Source organism: Sinocyclocheilus rhinocerous, unplaced genomic scaffold, assembly GCF_001515625.1.
Source record: "Sinocyclocheilus rhinocerous isolate Xijiao unplaced genomic scaffold, SAMN03320098_v1.1 scaffold4259, whole genome shotgun sequence".
In the NCBI taxonomy this organism is placed as follows: Eukaryota; Metazoa; Chordata; class Actinopteri; order Cypriniformes; family Cyprinidae; genus Sinocyclocheilus; species Sinocyclocheilus rhinocerous.
In genome coordinates this window covers 153,350-167,065 of record NW_015658991.1, presented here as the reverse complement: position 1 = coordinate 167,065, position 13,716 = coordinate 153,350, and the positions used below count along the sequence as shown (strand labels likewise).

The window sequence follows — 13,716 nt, the reverse complement described above, 5'->3', positions numbered from 1 at the left end:
TTATTAGAAGCAAGGTGTATCTAGTGGTGATGTAGCCTAATAAACTCAAATCTGACTGAAAGTAGACTACTTTCAAAAAAGTATATTTTATAAAAAAAATAAATTTAAAAAACAGTAAATATTGTTTTAGTTCCCCCAAACAGAGTTCCTACAACTTCAAAAAGCACCAAAAACACACGGGTACTTCCGTCAATAGTTCTAGTGTATGGGACATGTAATTTTCTTATATCAAAATTAGTACAATAATAGCTACATCTTGAATATATCTTTATAGAAAAATCTTAATACTGAACATGTTTTTGCATTATCATGGGTCATGTTTTGTCCTATGGAAAATTAACCATGGTTTTATTAGGAACAGGACCCTCTTGCCTCTCTGCTCCACCTGGCGCTTTCACTCCATTCTCGCATCCTTTTGGCGGATGTGCTAGGCAAATCGTATTCATGATTTATTAAGAGTCTTATTATTGAATGGCGAATTCGGAAACAACCACTTTGGTACATTCGGCAGTCTGCAGGCAACAAAAACAACAACAATATTAAAAAATGTAGGGCAGCGGGCCAAATCAGCTGCCAGGCCATCGGGAATTCTCCCGGTTCAATATTTGGCAGATATTATCAACTTGATTGCACAGACAGTAATGGATGAGAACTGAATTGAGCTGGATAATGACATTGCTGTTTTCTCCAGAGCTGCTTTAAAAATTAAACTTGTTCCAATTGATTAACTTAACACAGTTATTGAAACAAACTGAATTGTCAATGAACTGATTTCAACTAAATAATGATGTCATTGTCCTAGTTATAGTGTGGACTTTGCTATTATATAGACTTAGAGCGATTATTAAAACTTCATGGTTATTGCGATCGTTCCTGGTGTGAACGGGCCTTAACTGACATGATTTCTGACCTTGGCGATGTCTTCAGGTGTTTGGCCCAGGCCTTGGAAGATGTTCGCTGCACTGGGCAGGTAGCAGGTCCTAAAGTGGTGTAGCGTCTCTGGATCAGTACCGACATACTCTTTCTTAGAAACATCTGCAAACATCTTCATCTCAAACTCAGTGTGTACGGGCCCGGGCTCGATCATTGACATACTGACAGGCAGACAAATACACCTCCATCAATAACAGAGATCAACAAATCAACAACAGAGAGGCATCACACAGATCAAGAACTGCTGCTCTGAAGAACAACCTCTAGAACAGTGCTTCTTAACCCTTATGGGGTTCAAGATACTCCTGCAGTTTTTTTTATTTAATTAAGGTTTGTATTAAAATAGTTATAAACAATTATTTCATCAGCATTCACTATTCATCAGCAACACTATTTATGACTAATTAACTCTTGTGTCATTTGTGTTTACAGGTTAAGGGTTTTTATTTAATTATTCATTACTCACAAATATAAATTTCTCAGCAATTTGTAACAAAAAAAAACATCTATTTTAGAACTTGACACAATTCATAATTTCTATGACTTTCTCTGCTCCAGAAATCATGCTTTTAAATTTTTCTCACATCCATGTTTTCCAATGCCACAGTATTCCTGGTTCCTACATACATTTGATGTTAGTTTGGAAATGTTTTCTTGATTCTTTAATCGAGGGAACAAATGAGAATGTTTTTCAGCTTATATCTTGATTCTTAGTTGCTTTAGCTCATTTTAATGCTTTTTTTTTGTCTGATTTTAAGTCATTTTGTTGTCCCTTGTGGCTCTAAATCTTTCTTTAGTCCCTGATCTGTGATCTTCATTGTGTTTGTACAAGTAACAGCCCCTCCAGACCACCAGAGGGACCCATCACACACCATCACAGTGTTTCTGTAATGTTCATGTTGTTTGATCACTGATGAAAAGAGTCAAAAAGTGTCAGATACCAAAGTCATCAAGTGACAGTAAGTGTAAATGAGAAGATGAAAAGCAGGAGTGTCAGAATGATCAGCAAATGCAGCGAAACTCACGTGATGTTAAACTTGAGCAGCTGGACGGCCAGACTCTCGCAGAACCCCTCTATGGCAAACTTTGAAGCCGAGTAAACATCATTAAACGCCACACCTGCGAAGAGCAACACGAGTCACATCAGTGTGGCTCTCATCATGCTTATTTGCAGTTTATTGGCTTTAAGCTGTAAATGTTTCTGTACACTGATGTTTGCACGTGTTTGTCATTCAGCAGATCATTGGTTTCCATCAACATGAAGAGCTCTTCTTCGGTGTCTATCTGATCAACATTATCAATAATCCTCAAGTAGAGATAATTCCTTAGGAAGAATTCTTCAACTCCACAAATGAAAATAATAATATGTTATAAACGCTCAGTGTTTACCCTGCAGGCCCATCGCACTGCTGATGACGATGATGTGTCCAGAGCGTCTCCTCTTCATGTCAGGCATCACCTCTTTAATCATGCAAACCGCACCAAAGAAGTTAGTCTGGAACACCTTCATCATGTCATCCATGCCGAGACCCTCAACCGGCCCCACCAGACCCACGCCAGCGTTATTAACTATGAACACACAGATCACAGCTACTTCACCACTGCTGCGCATGGATTTAAGGCTTGTCCACACCAACACAAAAGTTCAGTTTTCACATGGAATGAAAAAATGTAAAAAGGTAATTGTAACTTTTTATCTCACAATTGTAACTTTATTTCTCACGATTAAAAGTTTATATCTCACAATTCTGACTTTATTCCTCACAATTCTGACTTTATTCCTCACAATTCTGACTTTATCCTAATTATAAATTTATAACTCACAGTTTATATCTTCATATATAACTGAATTTGGAAGCGTTTGTAACTGACAATTCTGAGTTTATATGGAAACTTGGAATTGTGAGAAAAAAGTCAGAAATGCAAGATAAAAACTCTGAATTGCAAGTTGTAAAGTGAGTTTGACTCTGGAAGGAAGTATCGTGCAAGGAAAAGCAGAAATACACTGGTACACAAGGACAATGATGTAATATATGCTATTTTTTTCTTTTTTATTAATATTTTAATGTTGGTTTGATGTGCTATAACTGATGTTTGTTGTTATTCTGTTCGTAAGTACCACCAAGTCATAGTTTTATGTAACAGCAGGAATTAAAACATGATGTTTATTTGCAGTGTGATGGAAAAAATATTAGCAAAGCTCTCCATAAGAAAAAAATGCAATTATTTTTATCATCATTATCATTTTAGCATTATATTTTATCATTATTTATTTTGCATTTATTTTATCAGAGCAGTCAGATGCATTCCCTTTGGGAGAATTTAAGTTGTTTTCTATCTCATTTTATAAAATGTGATTTAAATGTTTTCTGAAATATATTTTTCTTAGTTTTTCTGACAGATACCGTGCTGTTGATGTCACAAGTTCACCAGCGTATGTCATCATGCCGTCACAAGAGCAGTCACCTCAACACACTACATTTCCCAGAATCCTCCCCGGCTCACACCAGCTCACAGTCCACAATCACCGCACCTGTCTGCCATTAGCTTCATCAGTGGGCCTTGATACAGCACCAAGCACTCGCACATTGTCTCCTTGTTTCCCTAGATTTGATGTCTTGTCGAAATTTCTCATACTGTAAACTCTCTTAAAGTCATAAAAATAAGAATAACACACTCTTAAGGAATATGATCTTGTTTTTGTTTTTTTACTGATTGAGGATTCCTTTATTTACTTTTTTGTATATATTTTTTCTTCTCCTTTCCTTTTATGTTTGTTTCATGTATATTTATTCATTTATTGTATTTCAAATGGAGTGTTGTTTCTTCTTCACTATAAATACAAAATACACTTCATTCAAATTCAAATGATTATTGCACCAAATCTTCACAGCAAACATTGGTCTTAGTGTGAACAGGCCTTTCTTTTTAATTACTTGATTATTTATTGTGTTGCATCCCTTCATTTACTCTATTTTACTTCTCTTTCAGCAGTACTTCTCTCAGAAAACTGGAGTTACAGATTCAGGAGTGAGTCGATTCAACAGCAGTGTAAGTATGAATCGGTTCACTGTTAATCTGACGATTCAGAATTCATGATTAACAGCATTTCTTTTCTTTTACAGACAGTGATGTGTGTCACTGTGTAACAGACAGATGAACACTGCATGAAGCTCAAGGCTGAGAGTAACTGTGAAAGACTTATTTCATCTGCTTAGCTTAAACTGGTCATGTAAACCTAAGCGTGGATGGACACAATCCACTTTAGACACAGGTCCGTTTGTGACCATGTAAGTGCGTTTGTACTCACTCAGTATGTCTATATGTCGATCTTTGATGCTGTCGACACACTGTTTGACAGATTCATCGCTACAGACGTCCAGTGTAAGCAGAGACAGAGTTTTACCGTACGCGTCTCCCACCGCTTCAACTAACTTATCCTTCCGCTTCAGATCCCGCATTGTACCTATGACTGAACACACAGAGAGAGAGAGAGAGAACTAGTTACTGAACACACACACAGAACTAGTTACTGAACACCGAAAACTAGTTACTGAACACACACACACGCATGGAGAACTAGTTACTGAACACACTTACACATAGAGAGAGAGAGGCATGTAAGCATGGTTCCCCAAGAGGGAACGAGACGCTGCATCCTCTAGAGCAGTGGTTCTCAACCTTTTTTACTCCAAGGCCCCTCCTCTCCGAGTCAATACTTCAAGCCCCCCCACCCCCAACCTTTTCTATTTAAAAAAAAAAATTGTATTCTAGTGTTATTACCTTTTAATTCCATGTAATTATTTATTTTAACTAAACAAATTCAAGATGGACTTAAACATAGTGTTCTATATTTGCAAAAGTGCTTAGCAAGAATGTCACTGCAGATATCCTTTACAACTTAAAAGTACTTAAGTTAAGCACAAGTCAACCTGCCATACCAAAAAAGACCACAGGGAGACGTCAAAGGACTGCATATAGCCACTATACGGATCTATTCAGAATCACTAAACACATCAAAATACAAATGAAAAATTAAACCATTCTAAATGTGTGGAAACTCAAGTTCATCAGTCAACAGCCAGGTCCTCTGTCAGAACAAGCGATCGTGTCTGTGTTTGGAGCGTCTGATACCCATATGTAGCTTACATAAACACCACCGATCCTCACAAACTACTCCAAAACACTTCTTCGGCGAGCATCCGTTATAAAACACTCGCTGTACATTAATTTTGACAGCAATGTGAATATAATGAACTGTGTTCAAGCAGAAATAAGATGTTTTAGATGTGCCAAGAGCACACATACACAGTTTGTTTGCGCATCAATCATAACACACATGCTCGCCTAATGATCGACTCCTGTATGTCACTATAATCGTCTTTACCTTGATTACAGTCGTCATTCATCAAAACCTTGCTAGTGCAACACTGGCTTCTTTTATCCAACCGAGAGTTGTAGTTTGCATATCATATGCTCATGCAGCGGTCGGGTGTTTTGAGCCGCTGTTCAGTCTGTGTTTCACACAGCGCGATGAGAAACGGCTTGAGCTGCTACGAAACACAGAATAATACGTACAAGAGAGGTGTTGCTGTTATTTTTTTCATTTTAATTTTTTATTTCTTTAACATATTAATCATAAAATTAGTTAATTGCATATAAATATAGTCTTAAGCAGGGTTGGGAGGGTTACTTTTAAAATGTATTCCGTTACAGTTACAAATTACTTCATTAAAAAAGTATTCAGTAACGTAATCCAAGTACAATATGAAAGTTATGTAATCTGATTACTTTTGGATTCCTTTTAGTCACATATGTAAATAAAGTCAAAAAAGCAATATCTAAGTATTTTTATTTAACTATGACTTTAAAATTAAAACGAATAAAAACTATAGTAAAAGCTATTTGAACCTATTAAAAATCGTGTCTTGTTTAACCATCTGGATATTACAGCCCGTATATATATTTATATAAAAGGCTATGCAGACATCTAGTGGCTATACAGTTTAGTATTACAGTTTTATTTTTCACGTGAGTAAACATGGGTGTCAACAGAACCAGAAACTAAGATGAAACAGCGCTAAATAAAAAAAAAAAACTCATAAAATGTATTTAATTTTAAATGATAAAAGGCTATGCAGACATCTAGTGGCTATACAGTTTAGTATTACAGTTTTATTTTTCACGTGAGCTCACGTGAGTAAACATGGGTGTCAACAGAACCAGAAACTAAGATGAAACAGCGCTAAATTAAAAAAAAAAACTCATAAAATGTATTTAATTTTAAATTAAACAAATGTATCCTGATAGTATTCCTACTTTTTACAAAATGTAACTGTAATCTGAATACTTTGTTTTTTTGCTGTAACTGTAACGAATTACAGTTACTAGATTTATGTATCCTGATTACATAATGCTGTTACATGTATTCCGTTACTAGGTGGTGCATTTTAATTTTTTATTTCTTTAACATATTAATCATAAAATTAGTTAATTGCATATAAATATAGTCTTAAGCAGGGTTGGGAGGGTTACTTTTAAAATGTATTCCGTTACAGTTACAAATTACTTCATTAAAAAAGTATTCAGTAACGTAATCCAAGTACAATATGAAAGTTATGTAATCTGATTACTTTTGGATTCCTTTTAGTCACATATGTAAATAAAGTCAAAAAAGCAATATCTAAGTATTTTTATTTAACTATGACTTTAAAATTAAAACGAATAAAAACTATAGTAAAAGCTATTTGAACCTATTAAAAATCGTGTCTTGTTTAACCATCTGGATATTACAGCCCGTATATATATTTATATAAAAGGCTATGCAGACATCTAGTGGCTATACAGTTTAGTATTACAGTTTTATTTTTCACGTGAGCTCACGTGAGTAAACATGGGTGTCAACAGAACCAGAAACTAAGATGAAACATCTCTAAATTAAAAAAAAAAACTCATAAAATGTATTTAATTTTAAATTAAACAAATGTATCCTGATAGTATTCCTACTTTTTACAAAATGTAACTGTAATCTGAATACTTTGTTTTTTTGCTGTAACTGTAACTAATTACAGTTACTAGATTTATGTATCCTGATTACATAACGCTGTTACATGTATTCCGTTACTCCCCAATCCTGGTCGTAAGTTATCTCGGGTGCGCCCCCCCGAAGACGCACTGCTCTAGGGGACACTGTGGGGAATGCTGCCAGCAGGACCGGTGTCTGAAGCATGTGTGAAACAACTCCAAAGCTATTGGCCCACATAGCCTGCGAGTAGTATAAGAGAGTATAAGAGAGCGCCTGCAGAACACGTCACCAACTTAGTTGTCTGAAGGAGACATGAAACATGCAGGCAGAAGGAACCATGGTTACATGCGTAACCCAAGATGTTCCCCTTCTAGGGAACTTCCGCTGCGTCCTTTATCAGACACTTTGGGTAACGAAATGCCAACTATACCATGCTGCGGCGCATGCCTGTCCACCTGGCGAGAGAGCACCAAGGGAGCTACAGACATACACCTAACCTTTCTTCAGAAAGGGGCCAAGCCACTCGCATAGCTTGGCAGAAATGGGGAACCCAGTTTCAGATGAAAGAGGGACATCCACATCAAGTTAACAACACAGCTATCCTCAGATAGCTATGTTATTTACATTTACATTATTTACATTTAGTCATTCAGCAGACGCTTTTATCCACGCTTCTTACTTGTGCTATGACAAGTCTCAGATAGCCTAACACAGTACACGTAGCAACACATAGGTTTTTTTTTTATTATATAATAAATATATAATAAATAAAAAGAAAACACACAGAATAAAAAAAGAATAGAGCAAGCTAGTGTTAGCATTTTTTTTGCTTTTTGTTAATTGTATAATAAATTAAAGAAAACAAGTAGATAGTATACAAAAAAATAGAGAAGCTAGTGTTAGTTAAAAAAAAAAAACAAGCAGTTAGTAAATGAATAGAGTGCAAGTCTAAAAGGGGCAAGTTTTTTTAAGAATAGAATTAGAATAGACAGTGCTAGAGTTTGAGGGTCAAATAAAGATGGAAGAGATGTGAGCACCTACTGGGGAGGAACCCAACCTAGTCATAGAAGCCAGGCTGGGGCTGTCACATTGAGCAGGGGCTGTCCATTTAAAAGCCCTGAGGTGGGGGAACAGTCTACTCAGACAAAACTTAATATGTGGGATTCAGAGGGACAGCTCACTTAAAAATACCCTGAGACCTGGGGAAGCAGCCCACTCCTCAACCCATCCGGCTTAACACAGTAAGGGACATTCCCCGAAATCAAGCTAGGAATACAGCTGTCCTCAAACAACTATGCTCCAAAAGCAATGGGCCATCCACTTGAGAAAAAAAAAAAACAAAGAGGAGAAAAACCCATACTTATCATGTGGGATTCAGGGTGACTGCCTACTTGGAAATCAGGGGAGGCCGCCCAACCTTACTACCCAGGCTAAGAAACGCTCTGAAGGTATCATCCCCCTTTCTGGAGCTGAGTGCAGGAGAGTGCTAATTCACTAGCCCTGTCTATGATCCTCAGATCATGACGGGCCAGACCCCTCAGAGGTAAGAAGACCTAAACCGTCTAAAAGAATGAACCTCCCAGAAGCCGCCAACTGCACCCATGTCCTGCATCCATCGGGAATATGAACAAGCGCGAGCGGAGCCTTGACACTGTTGACTCATCACAATAAGTGTGTTGAACTGAACGTGCGTGCTCCTCGCTGAGGCAATAACGCAAATAGTAGCATATGCCCTCAAGTGTTAGAATCCAAATACGGAGGCACACATTCCCTAAAGCGCTGCTTGACTCAATATAGCACTATCCGTGGGATTACCCAAGAAAAAGAGTGTCTTGGATCCCACCGAGCACTCGACCTGTGAACGCCGGTGATCATCTTAGTCTTTGCCATGCCTCGGCAGCAGCGGAACCCAAACCACAGGACGCAGATGCTTGTCCCTCTTCTCGGAGCTTTCTCATTGGAAATTCTCACAATGAGCGCATTCAGAGCCCTCGAGCATCGAATACACAAGACACATGACGCATAGATCGAGCGTGTCCTCATGTGTCAGAAACCTCAGACACGGAAGCACACACGGTAGCTGTGTACTTAACTTGGTGTGGATGTCCCTCTTTCATCTGAAACTGGGTTCCCCATTTCTGCCAAGCTATGTGAGTGGTTTGGCCGTCAGTGGCTTGGCCCCTTTCTGAAGAAAGGTTAGGTGCATGTCTTTAGCTCCCTTGGTGCTCTCATGCCAGGTGGACAGGCATGCGCCGCAGCATGGCATAGTTGGCATTTCGTTATCCAAAGTGTCCGCTAGAGAGGACGAAGTGTGAGTTCCCTAGAAGGGGAACATCTCGGGTTACGCATGTAAACATGGTTCCTGCAGCCTGCATGTTTCACGTCTCCTTCAGACAACTAATTTGGTGACATGTTCTGCAGGCGCTCTCTTATACTTCCAGGCACCGCCTGTGATGTCATGGGCTAGAGTGGTTTGGCCGTCAGTGGCTTGGCCCCTTTCTGAAGAAAGGTTAGGTGCATGTCTTTAGCTCCCTTGGTGCTCTCATGCCAGGTGGACAGGCATGCGCCGCAGCATGGCATAGTTGGCATTTCGTTATCCAAAGTGTCCGCTAGAGAGGACGCAGTGTGAGTTCCCTAGAAGGGGAACATCTCGGGTTACGCATGTAAACATGGTTCCTTCAGCCTGCATGTTTCACGTCTCCTTCAGACAACTAATTTGGTGACATGTTCTGCAGGCGCTCTCTTATACTTCCAGGCACCGCCTGTGATGTCATGGGCTACGTGGGCCATTAGCTTTGGAGTTGTTTCACACGTGCTTCAGACACTGGTCCTACTGGCAGCATTCCCCACATTGTCTGCTAGAGGATGCAGCACGAGTTCCCTAGAAGGGGAACTAGTTACTGAACACAGATAACTAGTTACTGAACACACATGGAGAACTAGTTACTGAGCTCAGAAAACTAGTTAGTGAACACACACAGAGATAGAACTAGTTCCTGAACACACACAGAGAGAGAGAACTAGTTACTGAACACAAAACTAGTTACTGAACACACACCCTTATGAAATTAGCTAACCATGGTTTTATTGTCGTAAAAGTGTAGTAACCATGGTTTTTTGGTGTACTGATTACCATTTGTAATTTTTTACCACAGTTTTACTACAAATACCATGGTTAAACTATGGTTAGTGTAGCAAAACCATGGTTCATTTGTGTTTACCATGGTTTAACTAACCATGTTTTTTATTTATTTATTTTGTAGTAAAACCATGGTTAATTTTTGTAAGGGCAGAGAGAGAGACCTAGTTACAAAACACAGAGAGAGAGAGAGAGAGAGAGAAAGAGAGAGAGAGAGGACTAGATACTAAACACACAATGACGTCAATATAAGACGCAATACAAGAGGAGTTTAAGATCCGATGATGACTGAATGCATTTAGACACAGGTCATATGCATCAATCTCTGTCACTGACAAATCATAAAGCTTATTACCACTCTGATGACATGTAACGTGTGTGTGTGTGTGTGTGTCTGCTGTACAAGATGAAGACAAAGCCACCTGAGAGATCAGTACCTTCATAGCATTAATCACTGAACCCTGATCCTGAATATCACGCATGTTTATTCTGTCCGGTGAGTCATTAGATTTAAATGGATCTTTTAGGGTTCATGTTAGTCTGCAGTCTTAATAATAAAATTAACAGAAGTCTGTAGGTTCCCTTTTACGTTCCCACTCTAAAAAATAAAGGTTTCAAAATGGGTTTTTCACAGTGATGCCACAGAAAAGCCATTTTGGTTCCCCAAAGAACCTTTCAGTTAACAGTTCTTAAAAGAATCATTTATTATTCCTGTGAATAACATCATCTAAAGAACTTTTTTTCCACTGTAAAGAACCTTTTGTGCAATGGAAAGATTCCGTGGATGTTAAAAGTTCCTCATGGAACATTTTAAGAGTGTTTAGCTCACTGGGTTTTGCCTCTGACATGTGTTACAGCGGGTTATGCTAAGCAGGGATAGAGGCCAGCTCAGCGCGCACACACACACACACACACACACACACACACACACACACACACACACACACTGATTATGAGCTGCTTCCCTGCACACATATGCTCTTTAAAGGATACAGTCACACACACACACACACACACACGTGTGTGCGTCTCTGTCTGCAGTCATTATAGGATCCCACTCACTTGACGGATTTATTCTGTCTCTAATTAATCTGATCTGATCTTCTATTGTCAGCAGCATCATTAACCAACCCAACATTACCAGCAATAACCATGGTAATCATAGAGTTACTACATCTTAGTAAACCGAAAACTTGTCAGTGTTACTTTGGTATTATTTATTATTTATATAACTATTATAGTGTTTATTAAAATGTTTAATGTGCTTTTATTATTTTTTTTATTTTCAATTTTCATTTTAACTTTGTCATCATTGTTATGCATTTCGACATTTTATTAGTTTTTGTTTTTAGTATTTCTATTTAGCTTTATTTTTATTTCAGTTAGTAATTTTAGTACTTATTATAATTAGTAGTCAAGAAAGCATTTCACGTTAAAGTTAAAGTTTTTCATATATTTGCTATTTTTATTTTATTTCATTTCACCTTTATTTCCATTCACCGAAACCAATCTTTAATAGTTTAAGGTAACAACTGGATCTCAATTGAGCAGAAGCGCTCCCTGATAGCACTCGTACATCACAGAGACGTCTATTTGACGTCTGCAAGACCTATTTTTAGAGAGTTTGCTCATCTGCAATACGTCTATAGGATGTTTCCTATCAGATGTCAAATAGATATTAGATGTCTTTAAGATGTTTATGATTTAGAATGCATGTAAAACTGACATCTTAAAGACGTCTGGCAGACGTTTACACAGCAGATGCGTTCCAGATCAAGCGATCTTTAACAGACCTCTTTCAGACGTACATGTGCTATCTGGGTTCGGTCTTTCTGTCACGTTATTTCTGTAACTAGGGTTGTTTGCCACTGAAGTAACAATAACTGTACTGTGGTATTTTTACAGAAACGTTGATGAATGTTGTTACCGTAGTAGCGCCTCATCTCGTCTCTCGCGAGCATCACGGCGATCGCGAGCCCGATACCGGACGAGCAGCCGGTGATCAGCACCACTTTCTGTCCCTCTGTTGCCATGCTTTCACCGGAATAACAGAGCTGTTACTTTAGCCTCTTCAGCGCTCTCTCTCTCTCTCAGCGGATCAGCGCACGGATTAGCCAAACCACCTGCTCAAGTTTGATAGTGATCGCCTTCATAAAACACAATCACATTATTAGCCGTATTACTATTTAAGGAGCTACTTTTAGTCAAATCTAGCACTATTACGTTTTTTTTTTTAAATGCTTACACACAAAATCTTTATTTGTCACACAGTTTCTGAAAGCCGACACTCAAACAGCAGAAGCACACACCAAATCTGCAAAACCATACGCTAGTTTGAGTTTCAATTTCATAAAACACTTTTTGCAAAACACAACACACAATTCTCTGTTGTAACACACAAAATCTTAACAGGACTTACTATTATGGAAAAGGTGTTTGCAATGTTTGCTTTTGAGATGTGTTTGTGACATTTTGAATGCAGTGCTTCATTTTGCATTTTGTGTGCAATTCTTGGATTTGTGTGTAAAGAAAAAAAAAGAGTCAAAGTTTTGGAAATGTGTGTAAGCAGTTAAAAAAACTGCTGAAGCGGTATAATCTGTGTAATTGCTCCAGTATCAGTCTGACAGCGCCACCCAGCGGTCACTTCACTGCACTCAACATCTGAGGACTAGAACTAAGTGGACTTTTGCACGTGCAGAATCTGAAATAGGTATTTCTTCATTTTATTTTATTTCATGTCACGTTTCTTTGTTTTGATTTTCTTCACAATCCCATCACTTTATTTTCAGGTTATGGAATGACATGAAAGATTGCATCTTCTGGACATATGAGCTCATGTATTTGTTTATATATTTATATTTGAAGGCTGAGTGTTTACTATCATAATATTAATTTAAAGACCCCTGAGGATGTTACAGACAAACACAGAAACTCATTCTCAGCTGTGAGCGTGAGAAGCACAGACGGGACGTCTGAAAATACGCATGGAATCCAATGAAAGACACACACACACACACACACACACACACACACACACAGGTCTTTCTGTCACGTTATTTCTGTAACTAGGGTTGTTTGCCACTGAAGTAACAATAACTGTACTGTGGTATTTTTACAGAAACGTTGATGAATGTTGTTACCGTAGTAGCGCCTCATCTCGTCTCTCGCGAGCATCACGGCGATCGCGAGCCCGATACCGGACGAGCAGCCGGTGATCAGCACCACTTTCTGTCCCTCTGTTGCCATGCTTTCACCGGAATAACAGAGCTGTTACTTTAGCCTCTTCAGCGCTCTCTCTCTCAGCGGATCAGCGCACGGATTAGCCAAACCACCTGCTCAAGTTTGATAGTGATCGCCTTCATAAAACACAATCACATTATTAGCCGTATTACTATTTAAGGAGCTACTTTTAGTCAAATCTAGCACTATTACGTTTTTTTTTTTAAATGCTTACACACAAAATCTTTATTTGTCACACAGTTTCTGAAAGCCGACACTCAAACAGCAGAAGCACACACCAAATCTGCAAAACCATACGCTAGTTTGAGTTTCAATTTCATAAAACACTTTTTGCAAAACACAACACACAATTCTCTGTTGTAACACACAAAATCTTAAC

The 13,716-nt window shown here is 38.3% G+C and overlaps 1 protein-coding gene across 2 annotated transcripts; it reads right to left on the bottom strand.

Moving 5' to 3' along the window:
- Positions 1 to 816: 816 nt before the first annotated feature.
- On the bottom strand, positions 817 to 13,380 carry rdh8b (retinol dehydrogenase 8b). Of its 2 annotated transcripts, none has more exons than XM_016531591.1 (5): positions 13,238 to 13,380; positions 4,244 to 4,405; positions 2,323 to 2,502; positions 1,959 to 2,052; positions 817 to 1,094 (listed from the first exon to the last, which is right to left on the bottom strand). In XM_016531591.1, exons 1-5 carry the CDS (start codon positions 13,341 to 13,343, stop codon positions 890 to 892), a joined length of 747 nt encoding a protein of 248 aa, XP_016387077.1. In that variant the 5' UTR covers positions 13,344 to 13,380; the 3' UTR covers positions 817 to 889. The 2 variants fall into 2 exon arrangements, with proteins under 2 accessions (XP_016387077.1, XP_016387076.1); XM_016531590.1 differs by lacking the exon at positions 13,238 to 13,380 and adding an exon at positions 12,025 to 12,167 and having other exon boundaries at positions 818 to 1,094.
- Between the last annotated feature and the right edge of the window lie 336 nt (positions 13,381 to 13,716).